This window comes from Coptis chinensis, chromosome 4, assembly GCF_015680905.1.
Source record: "Coptis chinensis isolate HL-2020 chromosome 4, ASM1568090v1, whole genome shotgun sequence".
Classification (NCBI taxonomy): Eukaryota; Viridiplantae; Streptophyta; class Magnoliopsida; order Ranunculales; family Ranunculaceae; genus Coptis; species Coptis chinensis.
Window position 1 is genome coordinate 101,888,447 of NC_141459.1, and position 12,909 is coordinate 101,901,355.

At 37.8% G+C, this 12,909-nt stretch overlaps 1 protein-coding gene and 2 pseudogenes across 2 annotated transcripts; 1 reads left to right on the forward strand and 2 right to left on the reverse strand.

Moving 5' to 3' along the window:
• Positions 1-1,866: 1,866 nt before the first annotated feature.
• Positions 1,867-7,657, reverse strand: LOC147506358 (pyruvate decarboxylase 1-like; annotated as a pseudogene). The gene is made up of 7 exons (XR_015193697.1): positions 7,022-7,657; positions 6,308-6,471; positions 5,546-6,196; positions 5,068-5,185; positions 4,779-4,967; positions 4,555-4,686; positions 1,867-2,286 (listed from the first exon to the last, which is right to left on the reverse strand). The product of XR_015193697.1 is annotated as a pyruvate decarboxylase 1-like (transcript).
• LOC147506359 (cytochrome P450 716B1-like) lies at positions 2,175-3,988 on the forward strand. Its single transcript, XM_086558544.1, has 3 exons — positions 2,175-2,348; positions 2,620-3,085; positions 3,374-3,988. Exons 1-3 carry the CDS (start codon positions 2,175-2,177, stop codon positions 3,577-3,579), a joined length of 846 nt encoding a protein of 281 aa, XP_086414670.1. The 3' UTR covers positions 3,580-3,988.
• A 3,482-nt stretch (positions 7,658-11,139) lies between the features above and the next one.
• On the reverse strand, positions 11,140-12,003 carry LOC147506360 (chlorophyll a-b binding protein, chloroplastic-like; annotated as a pseudogene).
• Between the last annotated feature and the right edge of the window lie 906 nt (positions 12,004-12,909).

Here is a 12,909-nt window from a genome sequence, read left to right on the forward strand (position 1 = left end):
AATGGTCTTAGCAAAATTAAAGGAATCTATCTCGGTTATTTCCACAAAAGAAATGTGCATAAGCTTCCCAATTAGAATCGAATTATTAAGAGGTTTCTTGGTCATTAGTCATCACTTCTATTGTCATTTCTTGGTGGCTAGTCATCACTGGTGATAGTACATCATTTAACAAATGGCAGCAATCAAGAACCAAAACAGAAATGAAGAAACGACAATGTAGTAACTTACACACTCACTAATTGATCTTTTACTACGCAATGACTAAGAAATTAATTGAGAATTAAGGCACCGTAGAAGATCTATCAACCGATTGACAATAATATGCAATCACTAAATATAATTACTTAAACATTGAGAAGGATGATATAATAACTGGGTCTTAAAGAAAAAAAACTGAGTGAACAGATAGATATGTAACCTTGCGTTCTTCGGAAGTGGAGATTGTTTGCTCAATCTACAATAGCAGCAAATCATCTGACTATGGACTCAGTACAAACATATTTTTTTCTTCCCTACAAACAAAAGATGGAAAAATATCAGAGACATTTTTTAGGCTGCGTGACTTCAGTAGATGTCAAGTCTAGGGATAAAAATAAGTAGTACCCTGCTTTCTACCATAGGGGCATGGATCCATGCATGGCCAGTGTAGAATGCTTTTGAGCCAATCATTCCCATAGTCTGGAGAGCTAGTCACTTGAGTGGCAAAGAAAGGAGAGGATATTTCCATTGCCAATACTCCTTTTCCAAATTCAAGACAAAGCCCCTGGCATGTCTCGAACATTTAGACCTATTTACAAATACCTTGAGAAAAAGATCGATAGTTTAAGGAAATTGTTGAGATGTAAAAAACCTATTCTATACTATCCCATATAACTAAGATGTTCGTGCCTCTCCCTCTCCGCAATCATCTTCAAGTCCTTGCTAGGTTAGTACATACAGATGGATTTGATGCATCTTATGAACATAAAATTTGTTGGTTTATGTTACGGAACCACAAATGTTCCATGTTTAGTTGATGGAGATCGCAGTTGTGGTATTACGATGTGCAAGTTGTGCAAGTTGTTAAGGAATTTCAGTGCGCATGAGATAGATTTACTGTTAAGACGGAGAATCGGTGCTTCTATGTGGCCAGCTATGTGATTCTGTTAATTAGCAGTGGAGTTCTCCAAAACAACCTCATTGAATTTAAATCTCCTCTACATGTAATTCTTTTCGTAGTTTATGACCCATTATTTGTGCTTAAATATTCAGAAAATAGATTCACAGTTTACTTAGAAAAAAAAAATGTTCAGACTTGGCTTATATTGAAATGCAAATGAGAAAACAAGCAGAAGCGCCGAAGTGAGCACAATCGAACTTCAGTATAATTAGGTTCGGCTTAAACAGTACCACAAAAGAGTGGGCGAGCAAGATGCCGAAAAACCCAAGCAACTCGGATCATTTTCCACCTGTACTCTGCCTTGGTTAAAACGTAAATAGTCAAAATTGATTGATAGGAAGACGTAGGCGTACTTTTGAATTACTCTGTTGTATAACTTGTATTCTCACTGTAAACTGAGTGTAAAGTGTAAGCTACAATAGAGTTATATTTTGAGCCTAATCCCTTGAATATAGACTCTGGAAATACTTTTAAAAAGTAAGCATCATAGCTTTTTATTTGGAAAATAGAAAAAATCAAGACGCCGATTGATTTGTTTATTTTTTTACCTTTTAATTGTTGTTCTGTTTAAGAATGCTCCTTTACTTGACATTATTATTATTGTTTGGCGAAAGGTAATTGTATTAAGAGTAAAAATAAAAGGTTACAGGAACTCAACTTCATTACTTAACACAATAATATTTAGGCACTATAAATAACTAGGCATGAGTTAGTCATCCTCACCAATATTCATTCAGCCTACTTCAATGGAGTCACTCTTGAGCCGTATAGAACCGTTTTTTACATTTCAACAGCCATTACTAGCTGTTGTACTAGTTACACTACTAGCACTTCTGGGTGGGTATTACAGATTTAGAGTCTTCCCTTTGTTAGGGAAAAAACTCCCTCCAAGATCACTCGGCTTTCCACTTGTTGGTGAGTCTATAGGCTTTATGAGATCCCAAAAGATTGACAAAACAAAACAATGGATTGACAAACGCTTGGTCAAGTATGGTCCAGTATTCAAGACCCACTGATGGGTTCTCCGGTGATTGTTCTGACAGGCCAGGCTGGCAGCAAGTTCATATTCAGCGCCAATGACGCCTTAGGGAGCAACCAACCAGTATCGGTGGCAAGAATTCTTAGACCTGAAAGCATTCAGAGATTTGTTGGAGAGATGGATGCAATAGTAAAGGAACAACTGTTACAGGTATTGTACATGATGACTAGTTTTGAATTGTTTCAACTTCACAACTACATGTACACTACCAAGTCTCCCCTCTGCTTTTCTTGCAACATTTAACCTATACAATCATGTTGAAATAATAGCCAGTATACTTTTGTTGTACGCTGGACGATTTATGCATGTTATTATTGTTTTATAATTGATAGGTAATGATTTTGGGGCCTTACTACCTTAGTCTTTTCCAGAATATAATTGGCGATATTTTGTAAAAGGATTGAATAAATATGTTCCGTAGGAACTGAAAGGGAAGGATTCAGTACAAGTTGTAACGATGATGAAGAAGGTCACATTCAAGGTAACTTGTAGTTTGCTTTTCGGATTACCAGAAGGTAAGGAGAAAGATGCATTGCTTGAAGATTTTACAATCGCGCTTAAAGGAGCTTGGGCGATTCCAATAGATTTTCCAGGAACCATTTTCCGACAAACATGCCAGACAAGAGACAGGATAACGACTGTGATCACTAAACTTGTAGAGAGAAGAAAGAAAGAAATGGAAGAGGGGAAAGAGGCGCCTCGTGAAGATGTCATCTCAAGTTTTCTTAATTTGAGAGATGAAGAAGATCAATCTTTAACAAAAGATGAGATGATTGATAACATCGTCTCAATGATCATTGCCAGTCATGATACAAGTGCAATTGTTTTGAGTCTCCTTCTAAGACACCTCGCTGGAGATACTCATGTTTACGAGGCAGTACTTGAAGGTTAGTCACAATTGCCAATTTCAGTACTATTTACAGTATTACTTATTACAGCAAAAATATTTGGGATATCCATTTCTTCACTTGATGGTGACTGACATTTGATCAACACTATGACTATATATATAAGAACTTCTGAGTTCTGACCTGTAATGCACATACAGTAACAATATGGATGCAGTACTAACACTCGTATTAGACATAGTCATTATGATCTTAGTATTATTTAATTTAAGAATGTTTGTTCTAATGTACTGATTAGTTGAAGTGCTACATCGTTACATTCTATAGAGCAAACAGAAATCTCTAAGACAAAGGAAGGAAAGGATGGAATGCTTAGGTGGAGTGATGTAGAGAAGATGAAGTATACATGGAGAGTGGCCCAGGAGCTCATGAGAGTGACTCCTCCAGTATTTGGGAATTTTAAGAGTACTAAAGATACCAGCTTTGGTGGCTTTGATATTCCAAAAGGATGGCAGGTACGTGTCCATGAATGACTTAATGAGTAGCAATGTAGCATATACACAAACACTATTTCGGCAATATCTGTAAGTACAGAAATATTAGAGATCTCTAAATATTAAGTGTATGTTGTTGTTGCCAAGCAACTAGAAATGGAAGCAACCAGGTATGCAATTCTTCTCACCCTGTTGTCGTTGTAGGCTTGCATTTTTTTCCTGTCTGTAGTGCTCTTTCAATCACCACAAAAAACTCCCATTAGAAGATTGAGTACCAAAGACGCAAATTTTACCAATGAGCGGATAATTAACTTCAGTTTGTAATCCCGTGGAAATCTGACTAAGAATTTATCACAGGTATTTTGGATTGCATGTGCTACACACATGGATGAGAAAATATTTGAAGAACCAGAGAAATTTGATCCATCCCGCTTTGGGAATCCTTCAAAATCAGCACCACCATATACCTACATCCCTTTCGGAGCTGGACCGCGTGCTTGTCCTGGAGTTGATTTTGCACGAATTGAGATGATGTTGATCCTTCGTCATTTGATAATAAATTCCAAGTGGACAGAGTTGATTCCTGATGAAGCTATAACGCGTGAACCGATGCCTTATCCAGCTATGGGTCTTCCAATTAAGCTTCATCCTAGGAAGGATATATGTTGGTTTAATGTGATTCCAAGCCTTTGTACTGAACAAAACTAGTGCGTTCAAAGTTAAACGGACTTCCTTATGTCAAGGATGTAATTCATGGGCGTGTTATCAGTCAAGCAACTATCTATATAAGTGTTTTAAGAACTATTTCTCTTCAGATAAAATATATTGATCAAGAATCTAGAAGAGCTAGCCTTTGAGATATGTTTCTTTGACTTAACAATGGTTTCAAAAATATCTAGTTTGAGTCGTAAAGTGACAAGATTTAGCACAATCCAATTTTAAAGTACTCATTGCAAAAAAACACATTCAAGGAAACTAAAATTTCATATTACCACTTGCATAGATACAGCTTACCTTGGAACCCCATTCAAGCAGCTCTTTGCTTGTATCATCCTTGTGGCAGATAATCTCAATGAAGCACAGACAATCCTTCTTTACTCCTGTTGCTGTCTCAATTGCTTCCACAAGCTCTTCCTCATATCGGACCTATACAAACAAAGATGATAAACAATTAAGTATAACAGACCGCATCATTCATTTGGTTTTAACTAACCATGTCGTAAAACTTGAAATCCTACCTTAGTAGTCCAGCATTTCCCTTCACCATTGTGGAAGGCATCCACAACCCCAGTGTAGTTCCAGTTCTTAATCACATTGTAAGGCCCATCATGGATCTCAACCTCAATAGTATATCCACCATTATTTATCAGGAAGATGATACTATTCTGCCCACCTCGTATCATTGTTGAAACATCTTGCGCTGTCACCTGTCCACACAGCATGTTTACAACTTCAAGTTTCCAACTAAGAAATCAGAATTACTTAAGAACTATTAAAGAAGGATCTTGGACCCATGCTGATGGTTACCTGGAAGCTTCCATCCCCGATACAAGCAATCACCCGTTTATCTTTCGCTGCCTGTGCGTAACCAAGTGTTGCTCCGACTGACCATCCAATTGATCCATATTGCATCTGAAACTCATATCTAGAAAACAGTTCCACATTAAAGTTAGGCCATAATCTTCCAAGATAAGAAAGTTTAAGTTAAGTTCAGGCAGAATAAGTGACAGGAGAGTTCAATGGACTCAAAATAAATGGAAGGAAAGCATGCATTCCGTTGCATTTTCAGAAATAACAATGGCAATGATTAGAAGAAGTAGAATCAAATTAATAATTCACAGAGACCACAAAACTTTGTTTGCTTACCCACATCCTTGTGGCAACTTTAGCTTTTGGCAGTTAAACCATGCATTCCGTTGCATTTTCAGAAATAACAATGGCAATGATTAGAAGAAGTAGAATCAAATTAATAATTCACAGAGACCACAAAACTTTGTTTGCTTACCCACATCCTTGTGGCAACTTTAGCTTTTGGCAGTTAAACCATGAATCCCCTGTCTCAGCAATCACAGCAGTATCACCCGAGAGCATTTCTTGAATGTGCTTGAAAAGGATATTAACCCTCAGAGGCTCCTGAGGTTCACATTTAAGAGGAAGACCTTCTGGAACATAGATGCGGTGATAATTCTCATACGCAGTTGTATTGCACTTAAGCCTCTTTGCAAGTGCACAAAGGAAATCTTTCATCAGAATGCACCCAAATGTGGGACCATTAGCAATAATCACACTATCGGGCTGAACAATGATTGCCTTCTCCTTCTTGAGAAGAAGCGAGTGTCCGACCGAACTGTAATCATTAAAAATGGGTCCAGCAAAAAGGTAAGCATCTGCTGACTCCACAATTTCAGCACAAAATGCAGTGCTTACAGCACCCCAGTATGTTCCTATGAACCTTGGCTGGTGCTCAGGCACAAACCCTTTAGCTGATGGCATCACTGCTACCGCATAACCAGAAGCATCAGCTAATTCCACAAAAGCATCAGAAGCCTTTGCCACCCGAAGTTTTGGCCCACCAACCAATACCGGCTTCACAGCATTGTCCAAGAATTCTGCTGCAGCTTCCACGGCCGCTTCTAGACCCATCTGATTGCTCACCCTGCAAACAACAATACCCAAAATCAATCTTTTTGAATCATGAATCCTAACATACAACTCAATATAATAAAAACTGCTTTAAATCAACAAAGATCAATCCAGACCAATTTACCTGGGAGATAAGACGAAAGGAACAGGTTCCCTAATGAAAGTGGGATGTGGAATTGCAGGAAAATTTCAGCTAATGCTAATATAAACAGGCTTGCATTCTTTCAAAGCAGTAGAGATAGCAGTGTCAATCTGCTCATGCGCATCTTCCAAATTATTCACCGCAGCCTAAAATTCAAAAACACAAACAATAATCAACAAAATCACTTAATACCACAACATCATAGTTCTTTCATTAATTTAACATATTGCACCACAAAACACAAAATTAATATAATCCATAAGTAGGGCTGGAAATGGAGCGGGTTCGGGTCGGATTCTCACTCAAAACTCTTTACCATATTTGGATCCATCCGGATTCTGGTCAGATTTTGGATATCCATATCCATTAAAAAACACAAAAAAATACACTATTTTAATGATTTTCATATATAAATGTAAGATATAAATTAATTTTTAAGCATCAAAATATAAATCTTGTTAAAATGATTCGGGTTTTCGGATATTTGGGTCGGATTCTAGTCACAAACATAGAAACCGTTAAAATGGATTCGGATATGGTCGGATTCGGGTCGCATCCCGTACCATTTCCAGCCCTATCCATAAGCATGAAAACCACTAAAGACCCGGATCATAATTCTTGATCAAATTAAACAAATAACACCAAAAAACATAAAATTTAGACAGATTTAAAAGATGGGCATTTCGTAAAAATTACCTGATAACAAGTAACAGTCTGAAAGCATCGAAGTTCTTGAGAGAAATCAGGGACACCAATAGTATGATGAAGAATTCTATTGGCCCACCAACAATGCAAATAATAGGAAGATTCTCACTATAAGCACCAGCAATAGCATTAAGAACACTTAAACCACCAACAGTGAAAGTAACAACACAAGCACCCACACCACGTGAACGTGCATAACCATCAGCAGCATAACCAGCATTAAGTTCATTACAATAACCAATGTTATTCAAACCAGGTTCAGCAATTAAATGATCAAGAAGTGTGAGATTAAAATCACCGGGAACAGAGAAAACATCAGTTACACCAATTTGAACTAGTCTACGTGCCAAGTGTCGACCAAGTGTTGATTCGGGTGAACCAAGAAGAGCTGGACAGACTGCGCTCTGGAGTGTTGAAACCGTTCCATTAGTAGAGATAGTACCTAGTTGAGTTTCCATGATCAAGAAAATAGTGAAAGGTTTTTGTTTTGAAAAAGGTTTAAGGGTGAGGGAGTATTTATAGGATCTTTGAGACTTGGGAGTAAAGATAGGAAATAATGAATTAGAAAGATTCTAGTCGGTTTTGAACATACGAGCGAGAAACGAGGGGCGGTTTTATTCTTATGGAAGGTTTGTGAGTTGTGATTAGGATGCTAGAGCAGATTTGCACATGGGTGGTTTAGGAATGTACCTGATGTACGTTAATACTCGATCCTTAATTTTTTTTCTCTAGATATAGATTTTTCTTTAGCTAAATTCATCAGTTAAGTATTTTACGGTTTTTGATGGATGATTGTGGGAATGCCAACTTTAATTAATTATCAATGCCTCGGCATTGGAATTTCGTTATGACCTTAGGATATACTGCTAATCTACACCGTTTACATTCTAGGTGTGTGAAAGGCACAACATCTTGCTGCCAAATGTACATTCAATGTAAACAATTTATGAGGCTCTGGGTGCAAGCCAAACGGTGTGCATACCTAGACCAATATGTAGTTTTAACTATTTCTTGACGGATATCTTACTTTTATACAAAAAAAAGATTGATGAAAATGTACACGCAAAATATCAACTAGGGGTCATTAAGTGATTAAGGTAATACATTATTACTTTTTTGACATTATGTCAGAAAAAATGAGGTTTTTTTTTTGCTTCAAAATCATGGAGAGTTGTACTAAAAGCCCGTCCCACCTTCTTTGTTTGTAACGAAGTCCGCAATCTTATGGATACCTTTTAAAGCGTGCATAGAGAGTCTACAAGTGACCCTTATACTCACCAGTGACCATATGGATTAGGTGTTCTAAGACCTAATTGGAGTTCTCTTATGTTGAAACGTGTTTCCGCCTCACTTTCCCATATAATTAGTTGCCCTTGACTTTAACATGTCTGCTATGACAATATCTCCCGCAGTTTTCTCCTTTCTTTGGTGAGCTGATGGACATCGCAATGGCTTGGTTGTTGGCGCTAAATAAAAAATCAAATTGACGCAATATTAGTATTTCATAATTATAATTCTCTATAAACAAATATTTTTTTTTTCTTTTTCTTGGTGACCCACTTTGTGGTTTCATTAATTTAAACAATCGGCTTTTACGATTCACGGATCAACCTTCAATAGATGATATATCTCTCATATAGCTTTGCACACTAACCCGACTTTAGCGAAGAAGCAACCGTGTTCAATGCGTTGGTCCGCATTTTATTTGGTGGAGACTCCTCTTCAATATCAGTTATCACAGATAGTTTAGACAGTCATTAGACTTCACGAATACATTAATTTATCAAATTTTCTTTTCCATTATTACAATAAATGCATGTGAAATTTTAAATCACACTCGGTAAAATATCTCTTTATAAAATCCGTGCCGAAGGCACGGGCATTAACTAGTCTATATAACAAAGAAGAGAGGAGTGGGACAACAAATTCCACCTCACAAGGTGATATTTGGTCGTGCCACCCCCTCACCATAGCCACTAGATTGTTTTCCTGGGGTGAGTTAACAAGTTTTTTGGGGTGAATTTAAAATTTTTTCTCACCTCACCCACCCCACCCAAAAAAAGTGTAGACTTTTTTTGGGCTGAACTTTTATAGATGTTGGGCTCTAGAAACATGAGTAGAGGGGGGGCATGGATGCGCCTAAGGCGTGCGTATATATGTCGTGATCGGGGCGGATGTGTCGATGTCGTCGAGGCACGCAGCGTATTTGTGTCGTACTCTGGAAACATGAGTAAGAGGCGGATGTCGGGCGGGGAACGAAGCGAAGCCGCACGTATATGTGCCGTGATCGGGGTGGATGTCGCGTCGAGGCCCGAAGCGCTGAATCTATGTCGTCTGGTAGGATCGATCAGCGTAAGGCCAGCGTATCACGCGCTGCCATATCGGGGGGTAGATGTACGTCGAGGGTGCCGGCGCGAAAGTATCCGTGTGCCATACCGGTGAGGGCGGATCTCGCGTCGGCGCCATCCGTCGCCCATCAGAGGCGGATGTGCATCGAGGGCGCACGCACCGATATCGTGCCCGTAAGGCACGGGTAAATACTAGTTCAAGACAAAACAGAACAAATGTTTATCCATCCAGCAAACACAAACCCTTTCGCACTTATTTTTCTTTTTTTTTTGTCATTTTTTTTTCTCATTTACTAAAGGAATTAGAAAAAGATAAAATTGTAGAATTTAGTCTTCCTCCTCCTCTCACTCATCAGCCATTAATGTATTTTTTCCTCATTGCTGTCTTTCTTATTTACCGCTTGAGAAATAAACTCCTTTAACCCTTCTACAATGATGAAGAAGAAGTAATTGCAATAAGAAAAAAAAAATCAAATTTGAAGCAACTTCTAGAAAAGGAAAAAAACAATTTGTTTTTTGAACATTCTTTTACCTTTATTAGAAGTTCTCTTATTGTGCAGTACCTTTATTAGAAGTTCTCTTATTGTTCAAGGTCAAGAGTATTATTTTCAATTTTTTATATTTGTTGTTTCCTTTTGGAATGAGTCTCTTGTTTTTTTGTTTTTTCTCTTTCTTTACCCCTATTGGAAATATCTCAAATTAATTTGAGAGATATTATTGGATTGAAGCGGTTATTGGGGTATGGCAAAAACTTAGTTATTTATGGGGCACGGGAGTATTTTTATGGGTATATCCAAGATCACCCTGTGATTATCCTCTTTTTAATTCCTTTTATTTTTGTGAGCGGAGCCGAGGAGGTGGTGGAAACTTTTTGACCATGTGACGAACTGTGTTTTTATGATGGACCCGTTGACTACGTGTTGTCTTCTTATGGACGACTGCTTTTATTATTACTAGCTAAAATGCACGTGCTCGCACGTGGATGGAAAATAAAAGTGTAGGATGAATTTTGAGTATTTATATATGTCAAAATAATATAAAAGCTACATGCATCAACATTAGATTACAAAATTTAGGCTTTCATGCCTATATAACAGAAGTAAAGTTCAGTCCAAAATTACGAAATTGTTTATACTACTACTTTGTTAGCCTCATGCAAGGTTTGATATTTTTATCTGAGTTTTTTTTTAACTTAATTGCCAATGATGGTCCAAAGTTGTTTGCAAAACTCGCAAAACTCACGCAGCTTGTTCTTTAAAGTATTTAAGTAGTCTTAAACCCGGAATAGGTTGAGTATCGAAATGAAGAGAAGGTTGGAACTCTTGGTTGTGGGCATGAATACCATGCAGACTGCATTAAAAATGGCTGCAAGTGAAGAATGTCTGCCCCATTTGCAAAGTGCAAGCTATCGCTGATGAGGATGGTTAAGAAAACCAAGTGAAAGATAAATCCTTTGTTAATACTAACATATATGTATTTAATGAAACATGTTCATGTTCCATTCCATGTTGTACATATGGATATGAGGTGCAATGAGAAAATAAGTTCCAATAGCCAAACAATTGGGCATCATCAAAAGATTCTACACAAAAATATATATGAATGAAACAACTTAAGGTGATGCATAGCCCTTTCACGAGAACTCAAGGATGGATTGCATGTGCAAGCCAACCCACGAAAGAGTATTATTGTTTTTAAAAAATAAATAAATCTTAGGATAAGGCAAGACTTCTACAACACTAAGAGAAGGCACACAACATGTAACAAATAAATATCCATACATAAGAATTTACATCATACATAAGAATCCAAATGCCCTGGCTCAAATTTATAGGTCAGAATGTCAGATCACTTGCCGGGGACAAAGTTTGTGGCATATGCCCAAGCATTATTGTTAACTAGGTCAGCCAAGTGGTCAGCCAAGTTCTCCAAAGGTCCCTTCCCAGTTACAATTGCTTGAACAAAAAAATTCAAACCACGAGAACATAGCTAATCTCCCGTTCTTAAGCTCCTTTACCTTCATTCAGCAAAGGCCTCGGGATCATCGACCAATCCTAGAGGGTCGAAACCGCCACCGTGGTACAATGGGTCGACTACCTCACCTAGTGGTCCACCAAATCGTAGCCCTCAACAAACACCCATCAATATAACTTGTGTAGTCCAGATGGCTAGAATACTTTGAGCATGAACCAAACTGGGGTTACCCAAGTAGTCCAATCCACCTTGACTGAAAATTTGTTCACCAAAATTTGAACCAAAAGCTTCCGAACTTGACCCCATTGCGTGAAAGAAGTTTAGGGAAGAAGATCCCAAGGGCACCAAGCATTGCCCATCTTGAGTGAATGACCTCAAGTTCACGGTTCTTGGAGAATGTCTCGGGGTCAGCAGAGGCGGCCGGTCCCAAGCATAGTCACCGGGGAATTGACCGGTTAGATAAGATGGCGGCTCACCAGAAAATGGTCCCAAGTACCTGACTCTATCGGGACCATACCATTGGGTTGGCCTGCCCACTGTCTTTCTCATGGTGACCCTTCCTTCACCTAGAAGCTCAGATTTTGATGGAGCAAGCTTTCTTGCCTTTCCAAATAGAAAGGGAGAAGTTAGAGCCATCGATGAAGCGACCATGGTAATCGGAGGAAGTGAAAACTGCGGAGAAAGAAAAAATATGTATGCTTGTTACTCAAGTTGTGTTTCTAGCTGTTGTCAAGTGTTTTGCATTTATAGGAGTTGGCGATTACAAGAATTTTTACCAAAAATCTGAATATCTTTTTCTCATTGGTTGAAAGGGATTTATGTTTCTTCTTGTTTGTATGTATACCCATATCCATATCCATATCATAATGCTCTAAAACAAATGTCAAGAACACTACCGAAAGGAAACAAACCCGTTTAAAAACGTTATTGAGAGGGGAAATCACAACATAATGGAAAACATGGGAAGTAAAGGCCCACAAATAAGACAAATTTAAAGATCTAACTGGTAAAGGTACAAATAACCTGGAAAACAATAGCATACCTGGTCATCCATTGGAGTTCTATTGTTAATCTATTTCTGGTGAAGTCGAGTCACCTTTGCTAGCTTTATCTTGCCTTCTTCTCGGACCATCACCATTCGTAACTAGTTAGAAAATTAGCATGTATTAATTTTGTTAGCTAGATTCAATAACTGTTTATCGTTAGTGATGTGAAATAAGGTATCAATGTCATTATATGAAAAATGATGATAAAGGTATGCTTAATAGATAAATTCAAAGAAGCACCCGACTAATAAAATTTCATGTGTCGCAAAGCAAAATACCTCGATCAAACGACGGGGAACAAAATTGCAGACTTCATATTGAAAAGAAGTATGGAAAAACAATACAACAAAATGTTCTATTTAATATCAATTCAACACTGTGTTTAGGAATTATATGTAGGGAATTCCTTTGCATGGTGAATCGGTTCCTTCTATATAAAAGCAATTCTTAAAAGGGCTGATTCTCATTAGGTTTTTTTTTTGTAGTATATTGGAAGCGATCACTATTGATA